Below are 15,300 nucleotides of genomic sequence, written 5' to 3'. Positions count from 1 at the left end.
CATCTTACAGAAATAACTAGAATTGGAATTTTTCAGGATTCATATCTTAGATCTAACCCACTGTCTGAGCCTTCCAACTGCCTAATGCATTCCACTTCCACCACACCCCTGCTTCCAACAGATCTTCTTCCTGACGTCTAGTATCTAAATGACACTTCTATCCGTACTTGTCTCTATATCTAATCAGGAACTGTATCTCTCATAATCTCACTTTCTTTACTTTTCTTTCAACTCTGTGACCATTATCCTAGTTTTGGATTTTCTTGCCTTCTGCCTGACCTCCCTGTCTCTAGTCTCTTCCACTTTCAATCTATATGAACTCATGGCTACATTCATCTTTGTAAAACTCTCCTGAGATCATATGGCTCAGCCTTTCAATTGCTGTCCATTCCCTACCAAATCTTGGCTGAGTTGTCTCTTCCCTACCTTGATAGACAAGTCTCCTTTGCCATGCACAAACGTACCCTGAGTTTTCTGCATCAATCGTGTCAATCTCTTTCTGAAGTTCTTTCTCATATTTTTGCCTACCTGAACACTATCTATTCCAGTCACACATGAAGGTATGTTGGAAAAGGGTTCCAAGTAGAAGACATATTATGATTACAAAATATGTAGGGCCTTGTAGGACATTGAAAAGACTATGACTAGGCAAAACTTAAGCATTATCACATCGTCATTATTTATGAAGATAGGCTTTCTCTCTGCTAATAGATTATCACCAAATACTTTGTACAAACACACACACACACACACACACACACAACCACCCCTCCACACACACACACACACACACTGCTATACTGGGAATTGAATCTAAGAATGTTCTACATCTGAGATACATCCCAGCCTTTTAAAATTTTACTTTGAGACAGAGTCTCACTAAGTTGCTAAGGCTGGCCTTTAACATGTGATTCTCCTGCTTTAAGTAGCCGGGGTTACAGACATATACCATTGTGCCTAACTAAAAATTTTAGGACACATTTTCATAGTGGAAACAAATTATTTTGCTTGAGGCTAAAAATGATGACTCAAGATTCTGCCTTTGCCAATAAAGATTGCATTAAACAGAGCAGTAACATCCGATTGGGATTCTTGAGCAATCGCACCTACTTGTGATAATTAAATAAGGACTCTAAAGTAATGCCTTCCCTCTTCTTCAAGATTCATAAGTCTTCAGTGGGTGCGGTGGTACACACTTGTAATCCCAGCAGCTCAGGAGGCTGAGGCAGGAGGATCACAAGTTCAAAGCCAGCCTCAGCAAAAGTGAGGCGCTAAGCAACTCAGTGAGACCCTGTCTCTAAATAAAATACAAAAAAACAGGGCTTGGGATGTGGCTCACTGATCGTTGAGTGCCCCTGAGTTCAATCCCTGGTAACCCCCCCAAAAAAGAAGATTCATATGTCTTCATTAACTTATTTTTCTTATTTAACCCTAATATGGCAATCATTTCTATTTCTAAAGAGATTCATCACAATCATGAAAATAGAAAACTACTTGCCTATTTCATTTACTTGAAGGCAGATTTCATGTTCACTCATTGCTAAATTATAAGGATCAGGAGGAGGTGCTTAAAATAATGTCTGGTATATAGTAAATGCTCTATAAGTGTTTTTAGTATAATGTTATATTCCATCACTCATTCACACAGCAAACCACTGTTTTGTATCAGGTACTATGCAAACATTTGAACGTAAAGATATATTAACCTGATCTCAAAGTTCTCTAGCTTAGTGGAAAAAACAAAAATATAAACACATTGTTGAGAGCCACAGCCGAAGGGGCCCCAGCAAACTTCCAGCTGCCAGCAAACTTCCAGCTGCCAGCTGATGATTGGCTCACAGCAGCCCCAGCAAACTTCTAGCTGCCAACTGATTGGCTCCTCTGTGGTGATGCTCATTGGGCTGTTACCCCACCCTTTCACACCACGGAGCTGCTCACTGGGGGACTTTTTTTTGGCTCCGCCCATGCGACCCAGCCAATCGGCCTCAAGAGCAGGAGGAGTGGGGGAGGTTGAGAGGCTTGTGGGAAGCCGGTGGTGGCAGTTGGGCTCTGAGGGTTTTTCCTGAGGAGCTGTGTGGTGTGGTGTGTGTGTTCTAAAAATAAAGTTGGTTTCTTTTGACAAGTGGCTCCTGAATTGTGCCCACCAGACTTCGGCAACACATAGTGAAAATAAAGTTTATAAATGCAATAATTGAGATATATTTAAGGGGTAGTGGTAGATATCAAAAGGCAGAGATGAGTAAATCTGCTTGGGAGAGAGGGTTACATGGAACATACTAATCCACGTGGCTAGGAGCAACTAGTAGAGGGAAGTTAGTAGAATGTGACAAAGAAAAGGACATAGCTTCAGCAAAGACATAAAGTCAGGGTAAAGCAGGACTTGTTTGGGGCTGTAAATATAGAATACCTAAAGGGAAGGTTATAAGAAAACATGGGAATGTTCTTGATGAGCCAGGTTATAAGTGTATTGTATCAGTGATAAGGAATATGGACAGTCTTTCATAGGCATGGAAAATCATTGAAGGGTTTTAGGTAGATTTTCATTTTAGAAAAATGTAAGCCTGGAGTGGTGGCTCATACCTCTAATCTCAGCTACTCAGAAGGCTGAGGCAGGAGGAGAGAGTCCAGCCTGGGCAATTCAGCAAGACCCACTATCACAAAATAAAAGGAGGAGGAAGAAGTGGAGGAGGAGGAGAAGAAAGAAAGAAAGAAAGAAGAAAGAAAGAAAGAAAGAAAGAAAGAAAGAAAGAAAGAAAGAAAGAAAGAAAGAAAGAAAGAAAGAAAGAAAGAAGTATACCAAGAGGCACAAATTCAAATACCTCTGAGGATCAAGCAAGTAACAAATGTATAGATGGAGGTCTAGTTAAAGCAATGGGAAATACTGTAAGAGACAACTGAAAAATGAATAAAGACATTCAAGTGATTAAAAACAAGGACTTGGGATGTAGCTCATTGGTAGTAGAGTGCTTGCCTAGTATGTACAAGGCCCTGCATCATTTGATCCCCAGCACTGTAAACAAGCAAACAAACAAACAACCCTGCTAAGTAAATTGAGACTGAGGGCTGCATATTTCAATGCCTGGAGTACGGGCTATGTTGGGGAGAAGTGGAAGGAGGTAGAGGGTAATTAAGGAATCCCTTTATGCAAAACATAATGAGGAGCAAAACCTAGAGAAAATCTTCAAGGGTAAAGAGAAATCTTGACAAATATTTAGAGAGGCAAAAATTCATGGGAAGAAGAGGGAAAGAAGTTAGAATAATGCCTAAGTGACTGGAATTACAATGTAAGGCTTCAACTCTAAAGAAATGGCAGGTAGTGCCTGCGCGTAGGTTGATTTATGGAGTTTGTTTTTGGAAATGTTGAGTTCTTAGCTTTTGTGGGTCATCCTGGCGTCAACACCAGGTAGATGGCTGGATTTACAGATGCAGAGGGCAAGAAAAAAGGCCAGGTTTGGAAATAAAGACATAGGGGTTTTCAGTTTATAGGTGGGAATTAACAATAGGACTTGTTGTTAATTACCAGAAAAAAGTGAGAACAAAATTATAGAGAAGAAATTCTTTATCTAAACTTTTGGATACTTTTGCATCTCTAGTCACTTTCATATTCATGATATCTTAAGAATTCTTTTTAAGAAAATTGTATTCTTTCCATGTGAATTTGGAATATTGAAATGACAATGATAAGCTGTATAGTTTAGCATGAAATCAGTAGAAATTTAGTAGAAATCAGTCTGTAAATAACATATTTATAGGAATTATAATACACTTTATAAACATATTGTTAAAAATGTGTTATATAATTCCATCCAGTTACTGTAGATGGCTCCTTCCCAACTATTTTATTTGTCAAGACATATACTTGAGGGCTGGGAATGTGGCTTAGGCGGTAGCGCGGTCGTCTGGCATGCGTGCGGCCCGGGTTCGATCCTCAGCACCACATACCGACAAAGATGTTGTGTCCGCCGAGAACTAAAAAATAAATATTAAAAATTCTCTCTCTTTCTCTCTCTCCTCTCTCACTCTCTCTTAAAAAAAAAGGACATATATTTGAAAAGAGAAGTAAGTGCAAGTGCCTGAGACGAATGCAGACAGATTATACTGAAAATACATCACTGTCATTGTCTAAAGGATACTGTTTGCAGAGTAAGTATGTGTGTCTTCTTAGGATATTAATTCACAAAAAGAAAGAAGTTTTTAAAAACTATGTCTGAAGGTAGGCATGGTGGCACATGTCTCTATTTTCAGCTACTTGGCAGCCTGAGGAGGGAGGATTGCTTGATCCCAGGAGTTTGAAGCCAGCCTGGGCAGCATAGCAAGATCCTGTATCAAAGAAAAAAGAAATAAATAAGGATAAAAACTCTGTCTAGTTCCATCTAATTTTTTTGTACTGTTTATTACCCCATTTCCAACCGGGAATGACTCAACATAAGTAAGAGCCTTTTGTGTGGAACATTTGGGAACAAATGTGGAATCAGGAAAGGGTAAAATAGGCTCCCACATTAAAGCACATTCCAAACTCAATAATGGGTTAATTGCTATCCAAATGTTTACTTTGGGTTCATCTACATAACCTATTAAAACTCAACCTTGATTAGCAAAAACAACTACTAGAAGGATAATGGAAAAATATTATGGTTTCCAGTTCTTTTTATCACTGTTTTCTCAACACTTTTAAATGAATTAAAAGCAGATGTTGAAATTGCTGCCAACTGTTCACTTGTCATCTGTGAATGGGAATTAACGTGGTTTCGTTCATCATTAAATTAAATGTTAGACTTCAATAGTTTAAAGAGCCTTGTAATGAAGTTACTGATGGAATTTTAAAGTTACAAATAAATGAAATAACTTTGATAATTGTGAAAACCTTTATCCTTGCAAGATAAAAAGGAAAATTTCTGGAAAGTTTAGAATTCTGAAACTCTCACATAATATCTGTTGAAACAAAAATCAGTATTTTATTATTTAGCAAAAAAATTTGGTCTCCATCAATACTTTTAGCTCTGCATTTGTTGTAGTGGAGTCTATAAAACAACTTAAAAATGGCTACCATTCTCAGAGTTAAAGAATAGAAAATGCTGTATATAATTCAGTGCCCAGATGAGAGGACTTGCTTATAGTTCTTTACAAGTTCAGAGGAGGTAGAACCTCAAGAGGGTAAAAATGATATGAGTGGAGATCTTAGGGAGGGACTTTGATTGAATAATGAAGAATGTGAAGGATTTAATGCTGCCTCATGTGACAGCCAGCCTCTGTGATGGCCTCCGTGATTCAAACCCTTGTATAGTTCCCTCCCACATTGAATGGAGCTGACCAATAGGATATTGCAGAAATGACTGGGGTGTGACTTCTGAGGCTAGGTCATAAAAAAATATTGTGGTTCTTACCTTGGTTTCTGTTGAATCCTTACTCTGGGGGAAGATTGTCACTATGTCAGAAGGACATTTGAGAAGTCCATTGATAGATTCATTGGGGGAGGACCAGAGGTATCTGCCAACAGCTAATCCCAATTTGTCAAGCATATGAGTGAGTGGTCATGGAAGAGGATATTTTAGCCTCAGTGAAGCCTTCAGTTGACCGCATGACTGAAATATTGGCAAATATTTTGATTGTGACTTAAAATGACTCTGAATCAGACCATCCAGCTAAGCTGCTTCTAAATTCCTGGTACACAGAAATTTTGAGATAATAAGTGTTCATTCCTTTAAGTAATTAAGTTTTGGGGTAATTTGTTATGCAGAAATAGATTAGTACATCTTACTAGGTCTTTATTATTAACAATACACAAAAGTCATGAAAAGTTTGCATGAATATGGAATAAATGATCAGAGCTATGATCATCTCCTTTAACAAATGCTATGATAATATGATGAAAAATGAGGAAGTCAAGCACAATGTTGTGTGCTTGTCATCCCAGCTATTTAGGAAATTTGGGCAAGAGAATCAGTTGAACCTAGTAGTTTGAGGGCCAGCAAGAAGAAAACTCTATTACACTAATATAACAATCTTAACCCTGTTCCCAACCAGCCATTTCTATATTGGTGAATGGCTTCATACATTCCAAAAATATTTCAAAAGAAATCCCTTAGTTCATTTAACAAATATTTATTGATAATCGACTACATAGCGTAAATTAAGTGTTAATTAATTACTTATAAACAGCATAAATTACATAATTTTATGGCACCAAACACCATATAATAGATGAACAATATTTTAATTTCTTTTTTATAATTTTGTTCAAAACATTTTAATTCACTAAAATCAGAAGTTTTTGACTTTACTTTTACAGAATGAAGAACTGCTTGAAAACATCAACTGATAAATTTTCAGTAGCATAATTTTATTTTTACCAGACTGTAAAGCAGTCACTAATTTGATTACAATCAAAATGAATTATAATTGAGGATTAAAATCACCCTAACCTGTGAACAACTACTTGTCACATCACTGTCTGAATAGCTTGTAACCCATTTTAGAAAACCTTCTGAAAACCTACTGGCACAACTGAAGGGACCCAGCAAAGGTCCTGAATGTTAATATAATTTGACCTAGATTCATACCTCTTATTTTTTTTTTGATAATATGCATCTAAATTCTCATTTTTGTGTTAAAAGGAATTTTCCCCAATGAAGGATCACTCAGGGATTGGGGCTTGGAGTGAATGCAATAACTTGCAGCTCTGTATGATGTGTCTTTTGGAAACAGAGGGAACACATTTTTGGTTATAAATGAACTAGCTATACTATTTTTTGTTTACTTAAATCAAATAGATTTTTAAATTATAAAACATTTTAGATTGTGAAATATAAATTATACGAGGGATACCGAACATCTATGTAGTCAATTCTCAGCTTTTAAGAAATACATTAAAAATTTAAGCTGAGCATGGTGGTGGGCACCTATAATTCTAGGTACTTGGGAGGCAGAAGCAGGAGGGTCACTTGAGCCCAGGAATTTTATACCTGCCTGGAGTAAAGGTCAGCCTGGGTAACATAGGCAGACTCCATCTCTAAAAAAAAAAAAAAAAAATTACTTAAAGTTATTTCCTCCTCACTTCAAAAATAACTAACATTCTCATTTTTCTATATATCATCCCCTTCATTTTTAAAAGCACATATACATCTATAATATATGGTCTTGGGTGTGTAAAAAAATATATACATTTATTTATATTTATATTTATATTTATATTGTAGGACACAATACTTTCATTTTATTTATTTATTTTTATATGGTGCTGAGGAGCGAACCTAGTGCCTCATACTTGTCAGGGGAGCACTCTACCACTGAGCCACAATCCCAGCCCCTATGGTCTTGTTTTTAGCACCAAATATGAATGACACCATCCTTCTGTAACCTGTTGTGCCCATTTTTTTTTCAAAGTGAAAACTAGGATTTAATTTATGTTGTTTTATTAATGTATGGTAGTCAGTCAGTAAATTTACTGAATTGACAAATCAACTTATCCATATTGTTCCATGCAGTTTTACTCATCATTGTTTCCAGGGCTTACAAAAACATTTCATGGTTCGTCCACTGGTGTGTGCGCCCCTCTTAGGGCCCCCTACAGTGTCGAAGGTAGCGGAGCACGGGTTGGGTAGGGCCGGTAGTGTGGGCGGAGCTTACACGTGGAAGCCCAAGTAAAGCGGACCTGGGGTGGAAAAGGAAAGATCTTTTTCTCTGTCCTTATAAGGAATTACAGTTCCAGAATCCTAAAGTTGGACTTGGAACTTCCAAGCTGTTAGAAGATATTTTTTAAGGCAGGACGTATTCTCCTTACTATTTAGCTTGTTTTAATAACTTTTAAATATTTAAAGTATGCAGACCTCCGTTTGTAGTTTTGACCGGGTCCCACAAATAGGGATGGGGTGCTTTTTTCTTACATCCTACTTTTTCCTCAAATGTAGTTGTTATAGAGTAAATTACTGCAACGTGGGTCTGCTTGTACGCCCACATTCCCTGTGTGAATCCTCACTTCCCTTCCTCTCTCCACTAGTCAGGACTACCAACTCTTTAAGTTCGATGCCAAGTTGGAGTGAAGAAGCTAACTGGACGCCACGCAGGGACGCTGGACACTTACTGGCCGCCTAGCGCGACGAGCGTCCCTACAGGCCCCGCCCACTCTGTTCGTCCGGCCGCGTGGCATGCTGGGACCTGTAGTTTTTGGTGTAGCTGCCTTCACCAAGTCTCCACCCTACAGCACTTGACGCTGCGTTTTGCCCTCGGGACGTCCTGACGTTACGTTCCATCTTCCCCTTGCCTCCTCCCTCTTTCTTTCGCTCCGGAGAAGCTCAGTTCCGGACTTCCTAAGACCTTTTACGACGTTGGGTCTTAGAGTCTGTCTCTGCGCCAGGTCCACTTTTCGGCAAAGTGACGTGGACGTCAACAGCAATGGCGGAAGGAGAAGAGGTCCAGCCACTGCCTACGTTGAGCGGCGACGGCTGGTGAGTGAGAGCTCAGGACTGCTTCTCACTGGCTCCTTATTCTTTCTTCTCACCAACCTGCTTGTCCCTAAGGCACCGGGTGGTGCCGGCATGGAACAGAAAAGACCTGTTCTGGCGAAGTCTGGTGCCCTGCCCCGCCCCCTCTGCCTGTCGGCTCCCCTCTCGCCGCCGGGTCCTGCTCGAGGGGCTGGGGCCAGACTCGGGAGGTGTGTCGTCCAGTTGCTCGGCCTCAATCTGGTCCCTACTTAGTCCCTGGCCTCCAAAATGTGCTGGAGAGGGAGGCTTCAGGCTAGATTTGGCCAGTGTCTCTGGCTGCGGGAGTTGGAGTAGGCAGGTTAACAAGGAAGTTTCTTGGATAAAATCTAAGGTAGTCCAATACCAATTGGAGAAAAGCCCTTTTGAAATTACCAACACGACCTTTGCCTGGGGGTTCAGAGGTTGAGAGAGACTCCCAGAGAAGATTTCTTCTCCACACTTGAGATAATTTTTATCTTCCGTTTTTTTTTTAAATCTCATTTCGTCTTCCAACAGTTTGTGCCATTTCTCTCTCTGTCTTTTTTAACATAACTTCTTTTTTCTTGATTGATTTCATATCTTTGGATCCCCATGGGACTTTATTCTCGCTGCTCCCAACCCTTTGCATGCTTACCTGATTTATAGCTATGGCTTTGGGAAGGACCTCCAGTAATGCGTGGTAGGCATTACTCACCCAGTGTCCTTAATCTTTGGGAAAGTCTCCTACTTTTGAAATAGTTGCTATTCTCAGTACAGTGCTCCCTAGCATAATTATCTTTAAAGGAACATTTAGAGTCTTGTGTAATTTTTACAGTTGATTTAAATGTGTTGATCACACATATTATTTTTGGGTTTTCTTGTTTATATTTGTACATCCCACTGACATTTTCTGTACCTAAAAGCTATAGAAAACATTGACAGACATCTTAAATCTCAGGGAAGAAATGGAAATAGTTAAAAGAAATAAACAATGTGGTAATTGAGAAATTCAACTTTCCGTTAGCAGACATCAAGCATTCCCTTTGTACATGTATTCTCTACAAGGTGTAGGAGGAAAACTTGACCTAAATATAGCTTCTTTGTTTAGTTTGCTTATGTTAGAGTTGGGGAACTGTGACAGGCACACTAAATAACAAGGTAAAATTAATCTCATTCTTTGCGTGTGTTAATAAAAGAGGGGGCAAAAACCACTTCTTGGAGTCATGGGGGAAAGCTTCATGGAAGCAGTGGTTTTTGAATCAGTTTTTGGAGAATGAGTGGGATTTACAAGAACTCTGTCCAAAAGAAATATAATGTGAACCACACATGTAATTTAGAATTTTTCTGTTAGTCTCATTAAAGACTAAAAACAAACAGTGGAAATTAGCTTTAATAATCTATTTTGTTTAGTCAAATACATCAACATGTTATTTCAACATACAATCATTGTTAAAAAACAATTTTTGCATCTTTTATTTTTTATCTAAGCCTTCAAAATCCAATGTACAATTTGCATTTAGTCTACATCTCAATTTGGTCTAGCTACACTTCAAATGATAAAAGTTTACAGGTGGCTAGTAGCTAAGATATTGGGTAGTACAAATTCAGATTAAGATGGGAGGGGCTGGAGTTGTGGTAGAGAGCTTGCTTAGCATGAGTGAGGCACTGGTTTGATCCCCAGCACCACATAAAAACAAGCAAGTAAAATAAAGGTATTGTGTCCATCTTACAACTAAAAAATATTTTTTTAAAAAGAAAGATGGGAAAGGTCTCTGGAGTAACAACAACAAGGGTATAGACAGGACAATGACGTTTTTTTCAAGATTAGTATCTAAAACCAAATGGCTGAAGAGAAATTATAGAAAAATAGGTCTGGAAAAATAGTGAGGAAGTTTTTATCCAGGTATAGGAACCTTTAACAAATCAGTGATATAGATATTGCAAAACTTTTTCAGAAAGTGACCTAGCTGGTTATTGCCTGAAGTTTGCTGTTTTGGAAGAATGGATTATATGATAAATTGGCTTCAGTGAGCTTCATGTTGAGGGTCATGAGAGGAAATGTTTCTGGAGTTAAAGCTTTTTAGGGAAGTTCTTATGTTAGAATTGTGAGCATGTGTCTGGTTCTAGACAAGGGATCTGGAGTGAATGGGTTTCTACCTGTAGCATTTATATTCTTCTAGAGGTAGTGTATTTTTTGTGTGGTTTCTCCTTTTTACTTGTTTTATTTTCATGAAAGGGGGATCCTTGGGATGATAATCTATAATTTCTATTTTACCTTCATTCCCCTCTAATCTTTTTTTTTTCTCCCTTTACCAGTCCCCCAGATGTGGACTTAAATAGTCAGGAAACACCTTGGGATTGGGAGTCAAAGTTCCGTACAACCTCTTCTTTTAGAGTGATTGTGAATGGGTTGTTATAGAGTGGGAACAGTTTACTCTTTGTTTTATGAAGAGTAAATGTTTTTAACTGTCATGTTTTTATTTTAACTTTGTCAGATGGAAAGTTTTTAAAAAATGTATCTTATCACCTAACCCAAACTCATCTTAATGATAGGGCTATTCAGCTATTTAAATATTAGTGTATAATAATAAAACTAGGTTCTGGTCCTCAAGGAATTTCCGATCTAGTTAGAGAAGGCACATTTGAGAACATCAATTACACTTGGGCTACTGTAATAAAGTAAGACCTTCAGTACTCTTTTTAGGAAAATATGGCAGATTGTTGCTATTTAAATGACCTTCACATAGCATAGTCATTACGTTTGAAACTTCTTTTTGTAAGGTTTCCCTGTTTTCTTCCTTATCATTGGTATCTTACAATTTGTTCCTAATCTATGAAACTAGATAGTGGAACTTGTTAAAATTGTGTATAGTTTTTTAAGAGGTTCACGATGGGGCTTGAAGTTCCTAAAAGTACATGAACTCTCTGATATTACTTATTTACTGATTTTTCAGTTATGTTCTAAATTACTGCTTCTCCAAATTTAAATGTACAACGAATTACCTGAGGGGATTATTAAAATGCACATTCTGATTCAGTAAATTTTGACTGGGACCTGAGATGCTGTATTTCTGACTAGCTTCTGGATATACTAATTCTGCTAGTTCAAATATCACATGTTACTTAGCAAGGTACTGAATGATGTGTATTTCAGCATGAGTAGGTCAGAGGAATTTATATCACCTGACATGTAATACTGTAATTTATCTAAATACATGACTTGTGATTGCTCTTTAGATGTGAACCTTTCAAGGCAGTGACTGATGGCAGGTGATTCAATAAATGTTAAATGAATGTATCATGAATGAATGCAGATTTTTGTGTACTCATGTAGTAGCATATCAAGCTGTCATTTGATATGAATTTCCTGACTTCAGTGGTTTTGTGAATTGTCTGATTGTCTACTGGTATAATGCTCATTTCCTGTGGAAAGCCTAGGTGATCAGAAACTGCCTAAGCTCTTTAGCTTTCTGCAACTCCAGCCATGTAAACTCCAAGAGTATGGTAAAATCCTTTTAAAAGGGTTTACAGTTAGTTTGAAATTTAAATTTAATTTTAAAAATTAAAATAAGTTAAGAGAATCTAGATTTATGAAACCAAACTGGTAAAAATTGTTACAATTCAAAGATTAGTAATATTTTTCTTAGTATTAAAGAGACCAGCCTTGATTTGAACATATGTTCTCATTTCCTGAGTCTGTCAGCTTGAAATATTTCCTTAAAATAATCTTAAGTCATGGGGCTGGGATTGTGGCTCAGAGGTAGTGCGCTTGTCTAGCATGGGCAGGACCCGGGTTTGATCCTCAGCACCACATAAAAATAAAGGCATTGTGTTGTGTCCATCTACACCTAAAAAATAAATATTAAAAAAAATCTTAAGCCATAATTTAGAAAATTTTTGATAGATATTATTATTACACACTTATATTTGTAGCTAAATAGCCCTATCATTAAGATGAGTTTGAGTTAGGTGATAAGATACATTTTAGAAAACTTTCCATCTGACAAAGCTAAAATAAAAATATGACAGTTAAAAACACTTAATAAAACAAAGAGTAAACTGTTTGATAGCATAGAGATTTTAATTACATAACTTGATATTCTGAACTTCTTTAACTTAAACATTTTTCTCAATATTCACTTTTAATTAATAGTTCTGTTTTAATGTTAAATTATTGCTAAACTTTTTTTAAAATTGAAGGATTAGTTCTATAAAGAAGCTTCAGTTGTTAATTTGAGATGTGAATAGGATTGTTTTAAGAATATAACTTCTTTTAAAGTTTTGTGCACTCTGTAAATGGTACTCTCAGTGCTCCCTGCTTATAAGTATTAAAATGTGAGGAAAGATTTAAAATATCACTTAAGGACTGGGTGATTGCAATTTTAGACATAATATAGTCAATAAAGAAATACATTTAATATGAAACAGAAAGGAATCCTTTGTTTAAAAACATTGACAGCTTGTTAAAGCTAGGTATTATCTTAGGGAAACAGTGAAGGAAAGCAAGGTGCAGTGGTGCAAGCCTATAATCCTGGCTACTTGGGAGGCTGAGGAAGGAGGATCACTTAAGCCCAGGACTTCCAGGCCAGCAGCTGGGGCAGAACCTGATCTGAAGACAAACAATAAGAAAAATAATCCAAAAAAAGGGAAAAGAAGAAAAAATATACTTATTATTTATTAAATTAGGGGTTAGTGATGCTGTTTGACTTTGTAACATATAATTAGAGGGCGTGCAGAGATGAGAATTGAAGATGACTTGTTTATATGATTTATTTTAAATTCTAAATAAATTCAGATTTTACAGTTTTTAGAGGTGCTTCTTAAATAGTCACTTCTGATTTTGTTTCATATTGATGTTTTAATGGTTCAAAAGTTAGGATTAGTCATTGATTTTTGAATATTAAAGAAATGTATTTAAGTTCATTCATTTTTATCTTTATGTACCTACTGCAGAAAGGGGGCAAGTGCATTTCCTACATAAGTTAGTGAGGCAATTCAGATAATTCTAGAGCACTGCAATAGACATCCAATTTATGACCAGGAGTCTTCTGAACAGAATTGATAAAATATGCTTGACAGAGCACTTCTGTATAATGCTGAAGTGTGAATTTTACTTTAAGACAATGCCCTTTCTTATGTATCGGAAAGCAAAATAGTTTGCAAAGCATTCATAGCTCAGCAAACATTCACTGAATGGTTATGTTCAAACTGCTGTGTAAGGTTTTAGAAAAAAAATTGAAACAGTTTTAAAACCAGAACTCTGCATCTTATTGCTTTGTTTGTACACTTAGATTTTTTTCATCATTTTATCACTGAGAATGATATTTGAAGGTAGCTACAGAAGATATCTAAATACCAGTGCTTTTGGAAATTACATGCTCTAGCAAAATAGAATAGGATTTTAGTACACAGTTTGTAAAGAGGCAGTGTTTGAATTACTTATTTAATATTGAGACAAATAGAAAGCAATTTGATTATAAGATCAAATTATTTCTTGTGCAAAAAAAAGCAATAAATAAAAGTCACTTAAAAAGTGTTTGGGGCTGGGGTTCTGGCTCAGTGGTAGAACACTTGTGTGGCATGTGTGAGGCACTGGGATCCATTCTCAGCACTGCATATAAATAAATAAAATAAAGGTTCATTGACAGCTAAAAAAAATTTAAAAAGAAACTCTTTGCTAAAAATAGATTATATGTTAGTTTATAAGGGCCTGCCTTCGCCTTTTAACCCAAACAAAGAAAATACTGACTAATTAAATCATTTATTTCAGGTCTTCATCCCTTTTCTTGAAGGTTAGCTTTTTCATGTCCTTTAGCTGACTTAGCATTTTATGGTTAGGTGGAAATGTTGTCGTGTATATTTCTTTTCTTATTTAAAGTAGTTATTACATAAACCAGTTGTTACAGTATAACTTTAGCAAGGAAACATAAGCAAACACTGTACTTTTATACAGAACCTAACCCTTATATATAATGCTTATATATATTATCTCATTTGAATTTTACAGCCACTCAATGAGAAAGTTAAGTTAGGAATTATGGTTAGTGCCTTATTGGAAAATTAAATATCAGACTTAGAATGGTCATATGACAGATCTAATTATTGGAAAATTTGATGCTTAAGTTTATGTCTCCTTCCCCTAAGCCCTGTACTGTTTCTAAAGTTGATTTCATATATCTTGTGTATTTCACATTAACAGACACTTAGAGAAAGCCCAAGTAAAAATATGTTAATCATATGTTCAATCATGTGTTTTGGAAAACACTATTAAAAATGTTGGGGGCTGAGGCTTTGGCTCACCAGTAGCGCACTTGCCTGGCATATGTGAGGCATTGGGTTCAATTCTCAGCACCATATATAAATAAATAAAGGTCTATCAACAACTAAAAAAATATTTAAAAAAACTGCGTTGTTGAGTGTATCTGTGGTGTCTAGAGGCTATAAGGATATGTATGAGCTGGTAGCTCATTGACATTCTTGCATCCATGAGAAGGGATGACTGATGACTCATGGCGGGATACAATAGCATTGTATACTATACCTTTTTCTCACTTTTGTTTTTTTTTTTTAAGAGAGTGAGAGAGGAGAGAGAGAGAGAATTTTTAATATTTTTATTTTTTAGTTCTCGGCAGACACAACATCTTTGTTGGTATGTGGTGCTGAGGATCGAACCTGGGCCGCACGCATGCCAGGCGAGCGCGCTACCGCTTGAGCCACAATCCCAGCCCCTCACTTTTGTTTTGATAATACTATGTTATATCCTTGCTAGGAATTACATAAATTAGTTTTTTTTAATCTTCAGATGTGATGGTTGTATACTTCATCTAGAAAATATATTATTTAATATAATATATTGACAGAC

General features: G+C 36.7%; 1 protein-coding gene across 2 annotated transcripts in view; it reads left to right on the top strand.

Moving 5' to 3' along the window:
- Window positions 1-8,237: 8,237 nt before the first annotated feature.
- Tbc1d23 (TBC1 domain family member 23) overlaps window positions 8,238-15,300 on the top strand; it is a 59,811-nt gene continuing 52,748 nt past the window's right edge. The window contains exon 1 of one of the 2 annotated variants that reach the window (XM_078044374.1): window positions 8,238-8,444. In XM_078044374.1, coding sequence (XP_077900500.1) covers window positions 8,392-8,444 — 53 coding nt within the window. In that variant the 5' untranslated portion in view covers window positions 8,238-8,391. The remainder of the gene's footprint in view (window positions 8,445-15,300) is intronic. The other variant, XM_078044375.1, reaches the window with a different exon arrangement.

The sequence above is a fragment of the Ictidomys tridecemlineatus genome, chromosome 3 (genome assembly GCF_052094955.1).
Source record: "Ictidomys tridecemlineatus isolate mIctTri1 chromosome 3, mIctTri1.hap1, whole genome shotgun sequence".
In the NCBI taxonomy this organism is placed as follows: domain Eukaryota; kingdom Metazoa; phylum Chordata; class Mammalia; order Rodentia; family Sciuridae; genus Ictidomys; species Ictidomys tridecemlineatus.
Note: the sequence above shows the minus strand (reverse complement) of the source record. Positions and strands in the feature narration are given on the sequence as shown.